At 45.6% G+C, this 12,657-nt stretch overlaps 4 protein-coding genes across 4 annotated transcripts; 2 read left to right on the forward strand and 2 right to left on the reverse strand.

Annotated features, from left to right (window-relative positions):
• The first annotated feature begins 978 nt into the window (after positions 1 to 978).
• Positions 979 to 3,846, forward strand: F5Y00DRAFT_6695 (WD40 repeat-like protein). The gene is made up of 2 exons (XM_048013991.1): positions 979 to 2,356; positions 2,411 to 3,846. The coding sequence occupies exons 1-2, from the start codon at positions 1,174 to 1,176 to the stop codon at positions 3,538 to 3,540; spliced, it is 2,313 nt and encodes a 770-aa protein (XP_047870349.1). The 5' UTR covers positions 979 to 1,173; the 3' UTR covers positions 3,541 to 3,846.
• Positions 3,637 to 5,857, reverse strand: F5Y00DRAFT_223055 (HlyIII-domain-containing protein). The gene is made up of 5 exons (XM_048005827.1): positions 5,149 to 5,857; positions 4,782 to 4,933; positions 4,452 to 4,676; positions 4,308 to 4,313; positions 3,637 to 4,254 (listed from the first exon to the last, which is right to left on the reverse strand). Exons 1-5 carry the CDS (start codon positions 5,537 to 5,539, stop codon positions 4,096 to 4,098), a joined length of 933 nt encoding a protein of 310 aa, XP_047870350.1. The 5' UTR covers positions 5,540 to 5,857; the 3' UTR covers positions 3,637 to 4,095.
• F5Y00DRAFT_223058 (translation machinery associated TMA7) lies at positions 5,858 to 6,506 on the reverse strand. The gene is made up of 3 exons (XM_048005828.1): positions 6,352 to 6,506; positions 6,204 to 6,293; positions 5,858 to 6,147 (listed from the first exon to the last, which is right to left on the reverse strand). Exons 1-3 carry the CDS (start codon positions 6,371 to 6,373, stop codon positions 6,053 to 6,055), a joined length of 207 nt encoding a protein of 68 aa, XP_047870351.1. The 5' UTR covers positions 6,374 to 6,506; the 3' UTR covers positions 5,858 to 6,052.
• A 739-nt stretch (positions 6,507 to 7,245) lies between these two features.
• On the forward strand, positions 7,246 to 11,359 carry F5Y00DRAFT_223064 (kinase-like protein). The gene is made up of 4 exons (XM_048005829.1): positions 7,246 to 8,550; positions 8,604 to 9,505; positions 9,558 to 9,926; positions 10,430 to 11,359. Exons 1-4 carry the CDS (start codon positions 7,590 to 7,592, stop codon positions 10,649 to 10,651), a joined length of 2,454 nt encoding a protein of 817 aa, XP_047870352.1. The 5' UTR covers positions 7,246 to 7,589; the 3' UTR covers positions 10,652 to 11,359.
• Positions 11,360 to 12,657: the final 1,298 nt, after the last annotated feature.

Below are 12,657 nucleotides of genomic sequence, written 5' to 3' on the forward strand. Positions count from 1 at the left end.
CGTCGAGACATGTTCGTCATCTATCCGTGCTGACTACCTACGTACTAAATTAATTCTTGGACTTCTAGAGAATATGTGCGTCATTGGCTATCCACTCACATGAGAGTAAATTCAGTATGAAGCTCGAATATCCAAGTCATTATATACATACCTACATAGCTACCTAAGTATCAAATGATGGATTGTAGCAAGACTCCTCCTTTTAATGGGAAGGATTTCTAGTTTGGACTAGCATGTTGACACCTTGCCATGGGAGAGTTCGAGTCTTATATACTTTGCGGTATGGTATGGTCATGGCTAATTCCTAGGGTAAGTTTGCGACTTGATTAGTAATAAAACTACGTGATCTTATGTAGACGATCAAATTGAAGCAATTGAGTAAGAGGCTATATCTTACTTATATAATACATCGTTGGAGTATGGGGATATATGTAATGCTCATCATATCGCTTGCGTGCTTTCAAGAGAACCAGATGTCTATGCTATGTATTACGTGAACTACTAGGTCAGGTAGTTATTCGATAGTTGAAAACCAAGTGGTAGTCCAACGCGATGTGAATTTAATATGAATACCTAAGTAATGAGGTGTTCAAAGTAGTAGAGGATGGAACTATTTCGAAGTCCGTCATTACTGTTAGGTAGTGTCTGTTAAGCCTTGGTTTATATATTTTGAGTAGTTGTTACATGATTTGTCTAGTGAATGCCATTTATGAAGTACCTAATTTAAGCAGGTAGGTATCCTTTACATTTTATCTATACATCTATACATATATATATAGGCACTTACATAATATATGATATTATGCGAATACTGTATACCAATGTACCTAATTCAGAAGAGAGTTTATCATAGTCCTGTCTTCGATTTGTTTCACCAACGAATAGGGTTTACTACAACCACCGCATTGGGAACTTTTTAGTTACTTGCCCCACTATGGGGTTTGTCGCTTCGTACTTCCTTAAAGTTAACAACAACATTGAAGCATTCATCATTTTCGCACTTTTGTCAACGATCAAATAAAAACACTTTTTTAATCCAGATCAGGTAGCGTCTTATATCTAGACAAGAATCCGACAAGCGCCTAGCTTTCTTTCAATGTATTGCATACACGTGCATTAAAATCATACGCGACTGCATGTGTCTTGGCTGTAGATGCCGCTAAGACAACCACGATGAGACTTCGGAAATCAAATCAAGGGAAACGCTTTAACAATGGCCTAACTCTCGATCTTTCCGATGGAGAACAATCGGGTTTGACTGGACAAGCCCGCGATTTGTCTGATGACGAATTCGTCGTAGACGCCCAACCGCTAAATCGCAAAGATGAGCAGGACGATGATCCTCAGGATTCTTCGGATTTTGAATCACAAGATGGCAGGCAATCTGAGTCAAGGCGCAAGAAAAACAGACGCTCCTGGGCACCCAATCCTGCCAAATCACTTGGCGAGGTACAGCCTTACCCAACAGACCCTGCACAGAAATGGACAAGGACTTACGTTGGCCCAGTCAAAAGATGGACGCGGCTTGAATACCTGGTCGATTATTGGTTTGGTGATATGGAAGACCGCAGGGAAATATTCAATGAATTCATGAAACTGTGGTTCAACTTTCAGCTTTTACCCCCTAAGCTTCCACGAGGATCCCACCAGTTAGAGGTAGCGCGGAACGGGTGGATGCCCAGTGATTTCACCCAGCACATCGAAAACAAGTATCGCCATTGGTATGAGAGATATCTAGCCATACGAACTAGATCGCAAAGATCAACTCTTATAGATAAGGCGAAGGCGTTCCGGTGGTTTCTTCCACGAACCGACGGCGAGATGCGCGTGTTACTCGGTCATGTATCGAGTCAGAAAGAACACCTCATTAAGCAAGGAGAATGCATATCATTATCAGATTCTGGACTTCCAATCGAGGATGAAAACAATAATGAGCTACAGAACGGCGGCTGGCTGCTTGATGTTGGGGGCATCGTCCTTTCTATGGGATGGGCTCCAGTCAAAGACCACGTAGACCAGCTCCTAGCTATGTCAGTCATCCCACATTCGGACCAAGCCTTTTATAGGGATCTAAATAATGCACCAAAGCAGTCAGAGCTAAAAGAAGGGACCATTCAGATTTGGAAATTTAAGGCCGAAAAGGACTCGGGAGGGATCAGTCGACCAGCGCGATGCTCTCCAGAATTAATACATGCAATATGCTTTTATTGGGGAAGAGTAAAACGAATGCAGTGGTGTCCTGTCCCGCTCACCATTACACATGGCATAGCTCTCTTGGCTGCGTTGTGTGGAGATGGAAAGTTGAGGATCATGGAAATCAAGCGAGACCCAGAGAGAGATAGCATTGGTACTTTTGGTAAGGATCTAGAATATAATAGGAGAGCCTCGGAGATTACTAATATTTTAGCAGAAGAAATGCAGGAGCCGATGGTCACTATAGAGCCTCCTAAGGAACATACTCTGGAAATAAATTGCTTTTCCTGGCTGAATATGAACCGTATTGCTGTTGGCCTTTCTGACGGCTCCGTGGTAGTATGGTCAGTTTCGCCCTTCCAGCAATTACAACGTCATCCCATTCACTCGAGCCCTATTATGGACATTGTATCCGGTTACCCCTCTAAACCCTTTCTTATTGCGACAATGCCCATGGGGGGTGTATTCACTTTGACCGACTTAAACCGACCTACTGCAGAGAAGACATACCATGGAAACCCGTTGGTTTCCCTGCAACCAAACGTCCTTTCTTGGAGCGACCAGTTGAGGGGTTTCGCATCTATATGGCCTACTTCGTTTCCGGGAACATCAACCGTTTCTTTCGTACATTCTCGGGTATTCCCTCTTTCCCGTCATATATGCACCGTAGAGGGCCAGACGAGTTGTCTTGCGTTTGGAACATGTCACCCATGCCTTCTCGTTGGAAGCTCAGATGGATCAGTCTGGTCTCTTAACGTTATGCGCAAAGTTTTATCGCACAGGGAGAAAACACATAAGATTAAAATCTTTCAGCATGAATATGCTGCGCCCCCACCTCCTGATGCTATGAATGACAACAATGAGCAAATTCCGCTCCGTGGGGGATGTCGTATCCTCCATGGATTTCTACCTCAAGTCAATTTTCATCCTCTAGGCACGAGGATCGCGAAGGAGAGTAGAGTCAAGCGTGCTAGAGGGGAGAGGAAAGCGGCTGGTAAGAAAACCCAGAAACAGGAAAATGAAGAACTATTTGAAGATCCAGCGGAGTCAGATGAGGATTACGTCACTATGGTTCCAGCCCCTATTGTTGTCCACGAGTCCCAAACCCGCATTACGGCTTTATGTTGGAATCCAAACGTGGAGTTTAGCTGGTGGGCCGCGGCAGCAATGGGGTCCGGGCTAGTGAGAGTCATGGATCTTGGCATCGAGAATACTCGAGAGGAGCCAGAAGAGCACCCTGAGGGGCTAGAACTGGCCGAGCCAAATCTTGACCATGATGATGATAGTCGCAATGGAGACATCGAAATGGGTGATGGCCCAGATGGCGATTTCGAGTTGGTTGAATGAGTTATGATAAAGCAGTGCAGGGTACAAGAACAACTTTGCAGCAATTTGCGTGGCCACCAAATCATATATAGACGCAAAGGCACCTAAGAAGCCACGAGTTAATAGCACCTACACTTATATAGGTATCCAGCAACTTGACCATGTACGGGTTCGGTCGTGCCAGATTCTATCAATTGCTCTTCCTAAGGAATAGTTTTATAGAACGCTTGTGGTATAATGGCTCCCCGTTTAGTCTATAGTACAGGCATGCTATCAGAACGAACAGGACTATTCGTATATACTCAACTCCGACCTCCATTATAATTGCATAATATCCATACTCGCCGTCCGTTGCAATCTACCGTTGAAGACCATCGATCCCGGATATAGTACACATTACGTAGCGACTTCCGCGTATACATACCTAGTCAACTTCCCCGAGAGGGAGACAAGGATGCGTCTCCAAAACCACACTGGCTCCATTGTGGACTATCTCAGGCGGCTAGCTCTCCGGATCCTATAAATGGCGCCTCGTGGTAAGGAACGCAGTAGCCTCAATATATTGTCGGTTACGTTTTAGCATTCTCCCCCCATGATACTATGGTGGTGATCAAACGCTTTAATCATGCCGGTCAAATGTGATGCGGCCGCAAGTAAGACGAGGACATGAAATATCTGATGAGAGCTACCCCATATGTCAAAGGTCCGTGGAAAACTTCGTTCAGGCCATCGAACCCATATAAGTGTTAGTATTTTTTCAGCGGTATGTAGATATTTCATTAACTCACTGCATACTATATCACTCTAAAGTTAGCGGTTTTTACTCGTATAACTTTGGGTAAAATTTTACAAGATGCTGTGTCCGTAGACATATTCCAGCCTGCAAAGGGCTCTAAGAAGGGAGGTGATGGGAAATTTCAGAGGATACTTACGAGAAACGCTCCAAAGATGTATAGAAACCCTTGGAATAAAACCCAATTAAGACCCATGCGCTCATTGAGTGTCTGATAACCGTATATACGAAGCGCATGGCAGACAGGGACAACTCCAGATACACCCAAGCCCACAAACATGGCCGCTCGGTAGGGTCTCCAACGTGGTGTCCGGAACTGCTCGACCCAGGACACTACGCCACAGCCAAAGCCTAGGAGGAATATCTATACGGAAAGAGAATCTTTTAGTACTAGAACTTGCGTTCCTCTTATGAGAGATATATAGATGGACTGTTCTTAACGTGGTCTAAACAATAAAGGTACACATACCCCGTACAAATAGATCGTCATTTGCTTCGGTATACAGAATAGACCGTAATAGAGGGCTGGAACGTAACTCCCCACGATAAGAAAGACGATGCCCGAGTAATCCAGCTTGTTCCCCCATTTCGCGACTTCCTCGGAATGGTTCAAAACTGTGTCTATTGTATGTTAGGGATCTTCACGAGCATCTAGACGGAGTGATACGTTATCCTCCAAAATTCCCCTGAATAGTATTATAGAATACCATGATAGAGCAAGGTACTGACGACTTACTGCTCACCAATTAGTAAACCTACAAGCAAATAACTTCAAACCAGAGGCTATAGCTCATAGCCGGCCACAGGGAGGGGCAGTGGGGGTTTTCACGCATACCGGAATGTAGCGCTCATGCTGAGACACAGAATTGCGCCGGCGAAAAAACAAGCGAACACCAACACGTCCGAGCTGCTTGCGGATACGTATCGAGGTGCGATGACATGATACAACCAAGCTCCCGCAGAGGTAAAGAAGATGGCACCGAGGAGATGCGTCCAGATGTTAACGAAATCGTTATGGATGTAGAAGAGCGAGGTGAAGGACCGCCAGTAGCTGTTGCTATCCGGACGGTATCCCGAGACGATGTAATGGTTATCGCGCCGCCAGGACGGCAGGTCGTCCCACAGCACAAGTAACGCCGAGGCGATCTTCTGCTCTACATCCTTGGCGGCTTGTACGAAGCTTGCGCGGCGCTTCCGGAGGCCGGAGTCCGGATGTGTGTCGGCCATGATATGCAAGGGTCTTTAGATTATTACTGCTATACCATACTAAGAGCAAATACAAGAAATACAGATAAATTTGTAATTTGATGCTTTTCACGTTTGTCTACGCTCTTTTCTTTGCAAGGAAGCGTTGGGCCGTGTAAGTCTCGTAAGTTTTGTTGAGAAATTAGTGGCACCGGTGAAAGTCCTGACAGCCTGACAGCTGTTTTCACTTGGGTGGGCCAAAACTCTTTAGTTCCTTCGTTTCTTTTACTCGGTGCTATTGGGACGACTTATACGACGATCAAGAAAAGTCTAGCGTATAATATCACGTAGTGTTTTACTTAGGTAGGTAGATATCATATATATCAGGTGGAATAGAAGGTATATTGAAAGTCATCGCGATAAAGTATTCCCATTAGCCCTGGCTATTGTATAAAAGACATCCATCCGTAAGCGCCCACGCTCTATGCATCCATGTTCTCGGCACCATAGCTTCGTCACTTTTCCGTGAATCGTATGATCGTAGGATTGCATGTCTTATTTCTTGCCGCTCTTCTTGATGCCCTGTCCACCGGTGCTCAATGGTCCTTTTCCACCAGCCATCTTGGCCATCTCTTTGCGCTCCTTCTCTTCTGTTAATTGAGGTTAGCGACGGGCTATAATGTTAAATCGTCATCAAGGAACATACGCTGCCTTAGCTTCTCTTGGTGAGCCTTGTCCTCGTCGTCGTACTCCTTATTTTGCTTCTTCGCAGCCTTCAAGGGCTTGACCTTGCCGCCTAACAAAACATCGTTGTCAGCCGAAGTCTATTCAGCGTAATATGGATTCCAATTTACCTTCTCTGTTCTGGCCACCCATTTTGAACGAGTTTTTTTTTTTTTTGTGCTGGTGTTTTTGATAGAGGTGATTTTTACACGAGGAGTCAGATGGATTGTATTTATCCGTTACGAGTGGCGGAAGAAAAAGGCTGTCGCGAAGGAAAGAGAAAACCTAGGAACTAAAGTCTGGAACAGCCGAAGAGATGTGCTGACCGCGGGGCACTAACGAAGAAAGGGTCCAATGGCACTAATCCCAGCTCGTATTAGCTTATATTCATAAGGTACGAAGTACTAGGTACCGTCCCACCATCCCGCCGTCCCACGGACTGGATGAATCACACGTGCGTTTAGGCCAAATTTAGTCTTGATTTGCACAGCCCCAGTCGCTCTCGAAAATTAATGGCGCAGTCTTGGCATATGAACCTCTTCTGTATAATCAACAATTATACTAGCAAAACAAAGTCAAATATAATAATGATATATAGCACTCTATTTGTAAGAAGCTATTCTATCTGCCTATCATTTTTATTATTTTATTACTATAGAAATGCGGCGAAGAAATAAGTGTTTATATAATAAAATGTATAAAACTATAACACTTATACTTACCATACTTATAACTTTACCAATTTTTAAGATAAAAAGTCTTTGAAAAAGGATTTCCAAAGGAAAATGGTAGAAGATTCATATAACCCTTTCCCCCAAATTTTTACGATTTTTTAATGTGGTTATTTTGAATATAATACGTAGTGTTGAATCTGAGGGAGAATGCCAAGACTGCGCCATTAATTTTCGAGAGAGGCTGAGCCCCAACCCAGATATCCATTTGATAAGCAACTCGGACTCGGTAATACATAATTCCTGTTTATGAGGCGTTGGGCGCAGCAGTAGATCTAACGTAAGTTGTTTTATCACGTCGTCACCACATGCACTCCAAGACTTGAAGCGATTCATAAATTACCGGATAAGGAACATCCACACCCATACCCCTTCAACGGAAGCACCATACCCGTAATAGCTCTTTGCTTTGACTACACGGCATCCCACATACCCTGCCGGACGTTATATATCACCTTCCCGTATTCGATATTTTGATTTACGATGCGACGGAATTGAAGAGACGCTCTGACGGTTCGGCTCAATTCTATGCACCTCCAATAACGAAATTTTTGTGGCTGACAAGTATTTCCCTTATATCAAGATCGGGAAGATACCTGCGCTTCCTAGGCCTAGTTTCTTGATACAGTGAGCAAAAAATGGCAACTCCTCCTAGTTCTGACGAGGGGGAGATTGTAGAGAATGGCGTTGGAGACTTGAAGGCAACTTCACTGCCTCAGTTTGATGGAACCGGTGTTGACCGTATCGACAGAACTCGAGCTAGATATTCAAGATCAAGATCACCCGATAATGTGAACGGCTCGAGATATGCCCCCGGCTCTTCTCGACGAAGTCGCTCTCCTCGCGGACGTAAGCGTCCCCGCGATGATCGTGATTCCCATCGTAGTAGCCGCCTAGATTCAGATCCGCGACGATTTCGCGTACACTACGAAGACAATACCGACGGTTACCGACGGTCGCGCTTGTCGTACGATGACGAGGACCGCCCCCCTTCACGTTCGTCGGCGCCCAACCTCTACTATGACGATAGGGATCGAGACTACACCACTCGTACTAAAGGGAGAGATCGAAGCCGAGACCGTGAACGCCACCCTAGGAAGCGCCATAGAAACCGCTCCCGTTCTCCGTATAGACCACCGAACGATAGAAATCGAGGAGGCAAGTTGCGGTATGACGACGGCAGACATCAACGCGCTCCTGATCAAGACAGCGTAGGAAGTGTTAGATCGAGCTATCAAGGCACCCCTCGGCATTCACAAGATCATGCAAAGCATTATGAGCGACAAGATTCGGTAGAAACACAAGGTACTAGCAAAGATGACACTAAACGTGCACCAGGTAGTTCGGAGGAAACTACTCTTACAGCTCCTCCAACTCAGCCCAGCGAACCGGATAAGGACTACGAAGAGAAGCCTGAAGACATAGAGGCAGAATTAGAGCGCCGACGCCGACGTCGCGAAGAGCTTCTCGCCAAATCACGCGGTGCTACGCCAATGCTAGTCCAAGCTCTCCAAGCTTCTGAAAAGACGAGTGTATCCTCACCAGGGCGGACACGAGCAAGCACACCTATGGTCGTCGATGGAAACACGCCCGGTTCTTGTAAGTATCTCCTGGCTCTATAATAAGATCAAGTAATCTAACCCTTTTCACAGTTACCTCGTCGCCGAACTCGCCAGCTCGTGTCCTTCAAGAAGGAATGTCACCTGCTGCAATCGAAATTTCTAATGATCAAGAGCTCATCAACATCCATGGTAAATTTAAAGGTACTGATGATGATGGGCCTTCCGCTGCAGATTATGATCCAACCGTAGATATGAGAGAGGATGAATTACGAGATGAGCTTCGGCATGGCCACATTGGTCCCCACGGAGAGACGCTTCCTCCCGAAGAGAAGGCCGAAATCGCTATAATAGAAGAGCCGCAAACAGCAGAGAAGCCAAAGACTGACGATGACGATGACTTCGACATGTTCGCCGAAGAGTTCGATGAAGAGAAGTTTGCTGCCCCTAAACCCACTCATCTAGACACCACCGTAGACGACCACAAAGCCCCTCTTGCTGTTATTCAGCCCAATGCCGGTGGCATTCTCGAGGGAGACGATAAAGATGGATACTACAAAATCCGAATCGGTGAGATCATGGACGGTCGATACCAAGTCCAAACAACCCTAGGTAAAGGCATGTTTTCCGGCGTCGCTCGAGCAGTCGACATTACAAGTAAGAAACTGGTTGCCATTAAGATGATGCGGAACAACGATGCTCTCAGAAAGGGTGGCTTCACCGAGATCGCGATTTTACAAAAATTAAATGACGCTGACCCTGAAAATCGTAAGCACATTGTCAAGTTCGAGCGGTATTTTGAACACAAGGGTCACCTCTGTCTTGCGTTTGAAAACCTCAGCCTGAACTTAAGAGAGGTCTTGAGGAAGTTTGGTAACAATATCGGCATTAATCTGGGTGCGACGCGTGCCTATGCACATCAGATATTCGTTGCTTTAGCTCATCTTCGCAAATGCAGTATCATCCATGCTGACTTGAAGCCGGACAATATCTTGGTAAGCAAGCACATCATGCAGAGGAGATTAAGTCATCACTAATCCTGTGCAGGTAAACGAAACTCGCAATGTCCTCAAGATCTGTGATTTGGGCACAGCTATTGATAGATCAGACGCTGCAACCGCGAACAACGAAATCACACCGTACCTAGTCAGTCGGTTTTATCGAGCCCCGGAGATCATTCTCGGGATGCCGTATGATTATGCCGTCGATATGTGGTCCATAGGGTGCACATTGTATGAGCTTTACACCGGCAAAATCCTATTTACAGGTGACAGTAACAACCAGATGCTCAAGGCCATCATGGAAATCCGCGGCAAGTTTAGCAGCAAGCTGTACAAGCGTGGCCAGTTATCTCATATGCATTTTGACGACTTCGGAAATTTCATTAGCCTCGAGACAGATAAAGCGCTTGGAAAGGTACGTTCACATTTCTTAGTTCATTAACACCTCGTTGCATCTTGCTGGAGAATCTTGAGTATGGTTCCCTCCAAATTTCTATTTATATACAGCGTTTAAGTAGGCGCCTTTCTAGAAACCCAGGCTACTGTAAGCTCCGGGGTGCTGCTGCAAGCTGCAGGCAAGTCACAATTAAAGCGAATGAATGCATTCGGAGAAATGCAAGCCAGCCGCACGGATATCCTTGTTCAGGTTGGTCGTCCTCTTGCCGTCGGGATTACTCCACTGTGTCAGCGAGCAGTCAGTATGAAATCCTATGGTCATATATCATAATTGCTGTGTCAGGTTGGTGTACATTTAATGCGCCTACGATACCAGTACTGCCAGGTCTCGCGGCGTTGAGCTGACGCTCTTGATCAACCTCCAACCCAAATTCCTTCATCCTAATTCTGTTCGACCCCTCATCTCTTTTGTCTAGCTTTTGAAATAGTACATTTAGGATCTACAAGCTGACTGATATTCAGACCACCGTACGGACCCTAGCCGTTGTCAAGCCGACCCGTGATTTGCGTACTCGCCTCTTGGCTGCCTCTGGTGGGATGAATGATGTAGAGTCTAGGGATCTCAACCACTTCATAGACCTACTAGAAAGATGTCTAACGCTCAACCCGGACAAAAGAATTACTCCGTCCGAGGCACTTAAGCATCCTTTCTTCGCGGCTAAGATTATTGGTCCCTCAAGATAGTGTCCTAGGGGTCTCCCGCAAGGATCACGTTGACGTGGTGTGCGTTGATCTTATAGGTTGTTCTATAACCCCCGGTCCGCGTCGCTCACTTGCAGATGTCACCAGGATTCCTGAATAATCCCAGAGTATTTTGGACGATTCCGGTACCGTTGAGTGTGATAACGCGATTCCGTTTCAAGAGGCTTCTTATCGACAGTATCACGCCGGCCACGTTCCCTCAAGCGGATACATATCGCTAGCATTACCTTGTTCTAGTTATCCGGCCTTCGTGATTCGGGGTTTTGGTCTAGGTGGAAACTTGACCATTATAATCGCCATGAGGCTAAACGGTCCAAGCAAGGGGGCGCGAACATCAAGTTCGTCTTAATCAGAATTTAGTGCAAATGAATAACCATTCAATTGTTGGATCTTTGCTTCTGCATTCAGTGCTGGCTAATAATGTAAAACTCTATGTAAAAGTATTTTTTTCATAGTTGCAAAAGTCAGCGCTCCATGGGCGTCCGGTAACATAGGGAAGCATGCTGATGCTAGGCCCCTAGCCTATTCATGCCATATCAAAAAATCATACCTTGTATCTCGACAGATGTTTCGCATGAAAGAGGATCATCTATTGTGTACGTAACCATTTCAATGAAATGTCAGTACCAATCATCTCAAGTAGGAGCCTGTCTATCCCGTCTCAGTTATGGACCACAGAATGAAAACCAGCGTCTTACTAAAGATTTGATTCGATACCTTAGGTAGTTATACAGAATACTAATGTTCTCGAAACCACGCCTCAATGTCTGGGTTGTATGGCTGGTGTAATTCGTTTCCCGTAGACGGGTGATGGTGTTACGTCTTCATTACACCTATTGTCAAGTTAAGAGAAGATTGGTGTTGCCATTGATGTTTCTGTGATGCTGAAGAGGCCACGAAGGCTCACTCGAGCACATAAGCGACGAAATCTACTACTAACCATCTCATCCTCAGGTATAACCATAGATCCCTCTTTCGTTATGTCGTCGCCTACACTAGGACTGTTGCATGGAGCTATCTATGCTTTTTTAGAATCTCTTGGAAATCTAGCTGAAGTCATGTTGTAACGGTGAACACAGCCTTGACGCCCGTAGCCGGCTATCCCTCCAGTCCTACCAATTTACAGATCCCGACCCCAAACAGGATCATTAAGCTCTTCAGACTAACACCGATAAATCCCGGTTGGTACAGGGATTTGAGTGGCCATGAGAGGAACCTTTGATATCTATCACCCAACGTTGATATATGGTCTACCAGAGAACAATTAACTGCCAAGAATACACTGCATCATTTTACAGACCCGGTCGTCCGTTTTCCAGATCTAGCATTTCCTCCGGGCAAACTTCAGTGGCGCTACGAGGCATGAGGAGTGAGAATGATCCATCTTGGACCCTATGTACGCACATGGTTTCGAAAACGGGGCGGAAACAAAAGAGAATCTAGGCATCCAATTATGCTAAGAGCTCCCGCAAGTACCCCCTTTTTTTCTCGTCGACATTACGAGCTCTTGAGAGATTACTATTTTTACCATCCTTCCTTGACCGTATGAAGGACGCACCCTGATCATCCACATCGCATTATTTATCCAGTTAACGTATGTATTATCGTCGCTCAGACGTAAAGACGCGCATTGAAGAGCTCTATGTATGTGATACGACCCCAGGAAGGATCCGGGGGGCGACCCTATGATCAATTGAAAAGTAGTTCGCCGTTCCCGTGGCTGGGCCTCTCACCTACATACAGGCAAGTAGTGTCACTGGACCTAATTATTATTAGCGACGAGCTATATGGCTTTCTCGCGTCTTGTTACATTTTCCACTTCATCAGCAGTACATTATGAAATCCTAAAAGTAAAATAGCATCAGTATAGCCACGTTACCTTCGTCCTATCTGATCAGCTTCGTTGTCGGGCTAGTTGTACTATAACATGCTCTTGGCCACAGGAGTTACGTTGTAGGACGGCGAGGCTAATAACAAGCTCGGGAATG

Source organism: Daldinia vernicosa, assembly GCF_022497035.1.
Source record: "Daldinia vernicosa strain CBS 139.73 unplaced genomic scaffold F5Y00scaffold_1, whole genome shotgun sequence".
NCBI lineage: Eukaryota > Fungi > Ascomycota > Sordariomycetes > Xylariales > Hypoxylaceae > Daldinia > Daldinia vernicosa.

Excerpts from the sequence above, each read along its gene's own strand:
- F5Y00DRAFT_223064 (XM_048005829.1), top strand. The coding sequence starts at position 7,590 with ATGGCAACTCCTCCTAGTTCTGACGAGGGGGAGATTGTAGAGAATGGC. Across the intron at positions 8,551-8,603 it reads TGGAAACACGCCCGGTTCTT|TTACCTCGTCGCCGAACTCG; the intron begins GTAAGTATCTCC and ends CCCTTTTCACAG. Across the intron at positions 9,506-9,557 it reads TGAAGCCGGACAATATCTTG|GTAAACGAAACTCGCAATGT; the intron begins GTAAGCAAGCAC and ends AATCCTGTGCAG.
- F5Y00DRAFT_6695 (XM_048013991.1), top strand. The coding sequence starts at position 1,174 with ATGAGACTTCGGAAATCAAATCAAGGGAAACGCTTTAACAATGGCCTA. Across the intron at positions 2,357-2,410 it reads AGATAGCATTGGTACTTTTG|AAGAAATGCAGGAGCCGATG; the intron begins GTAAGGATCTAG and ends ATATTTTAGCAG.
- F5Y00DRAFT_223058 (XM_048005828.1), bottom strand. The coding sequence starts at position 6,373 with ATGGGTGGCCAGAACAGAGAAG. Across the intron at positions 6,294-6,351 it reads GGGTGGCCAGAACAGAGAAG|GCGGCAAGGTCAAGCCCTTG; the intron begins GTAAATTGGAAT and ends ATGTTTTGTTAG. Across the intron at positions 6,148-6,203 it reads CCAAGAGAAGCTAAGGCAGC|AAGAGAAGGAGCGCAAAGAG; the intron begins GTATGTTCCTTG and ends CTCAATTAACAG.
- F5Y00DRAFT_223055 (XM_048005827.1), bottom strand. The coding sequence starts at position 5,539 with ATGGCCGACACACATCCGGACTCCGGCCTCCGGAAGCGCCGCGCAAGC. Across the intron at positions 4,934-5,148 it reads CAGCATGAGCGCTACATTCC|ACACAGTTTTGAACCATTCC; the intron begins GGTATGCGTGAA and ends AACATACAATAG. Across the intron at positions 4,677-4,781 it reads TGACGATCTATTTGTACGGG|ATATTCCTCCTAGGCTTTGG; the intron begins GTATGTGTACCT and ends CTTTCCGTATAG.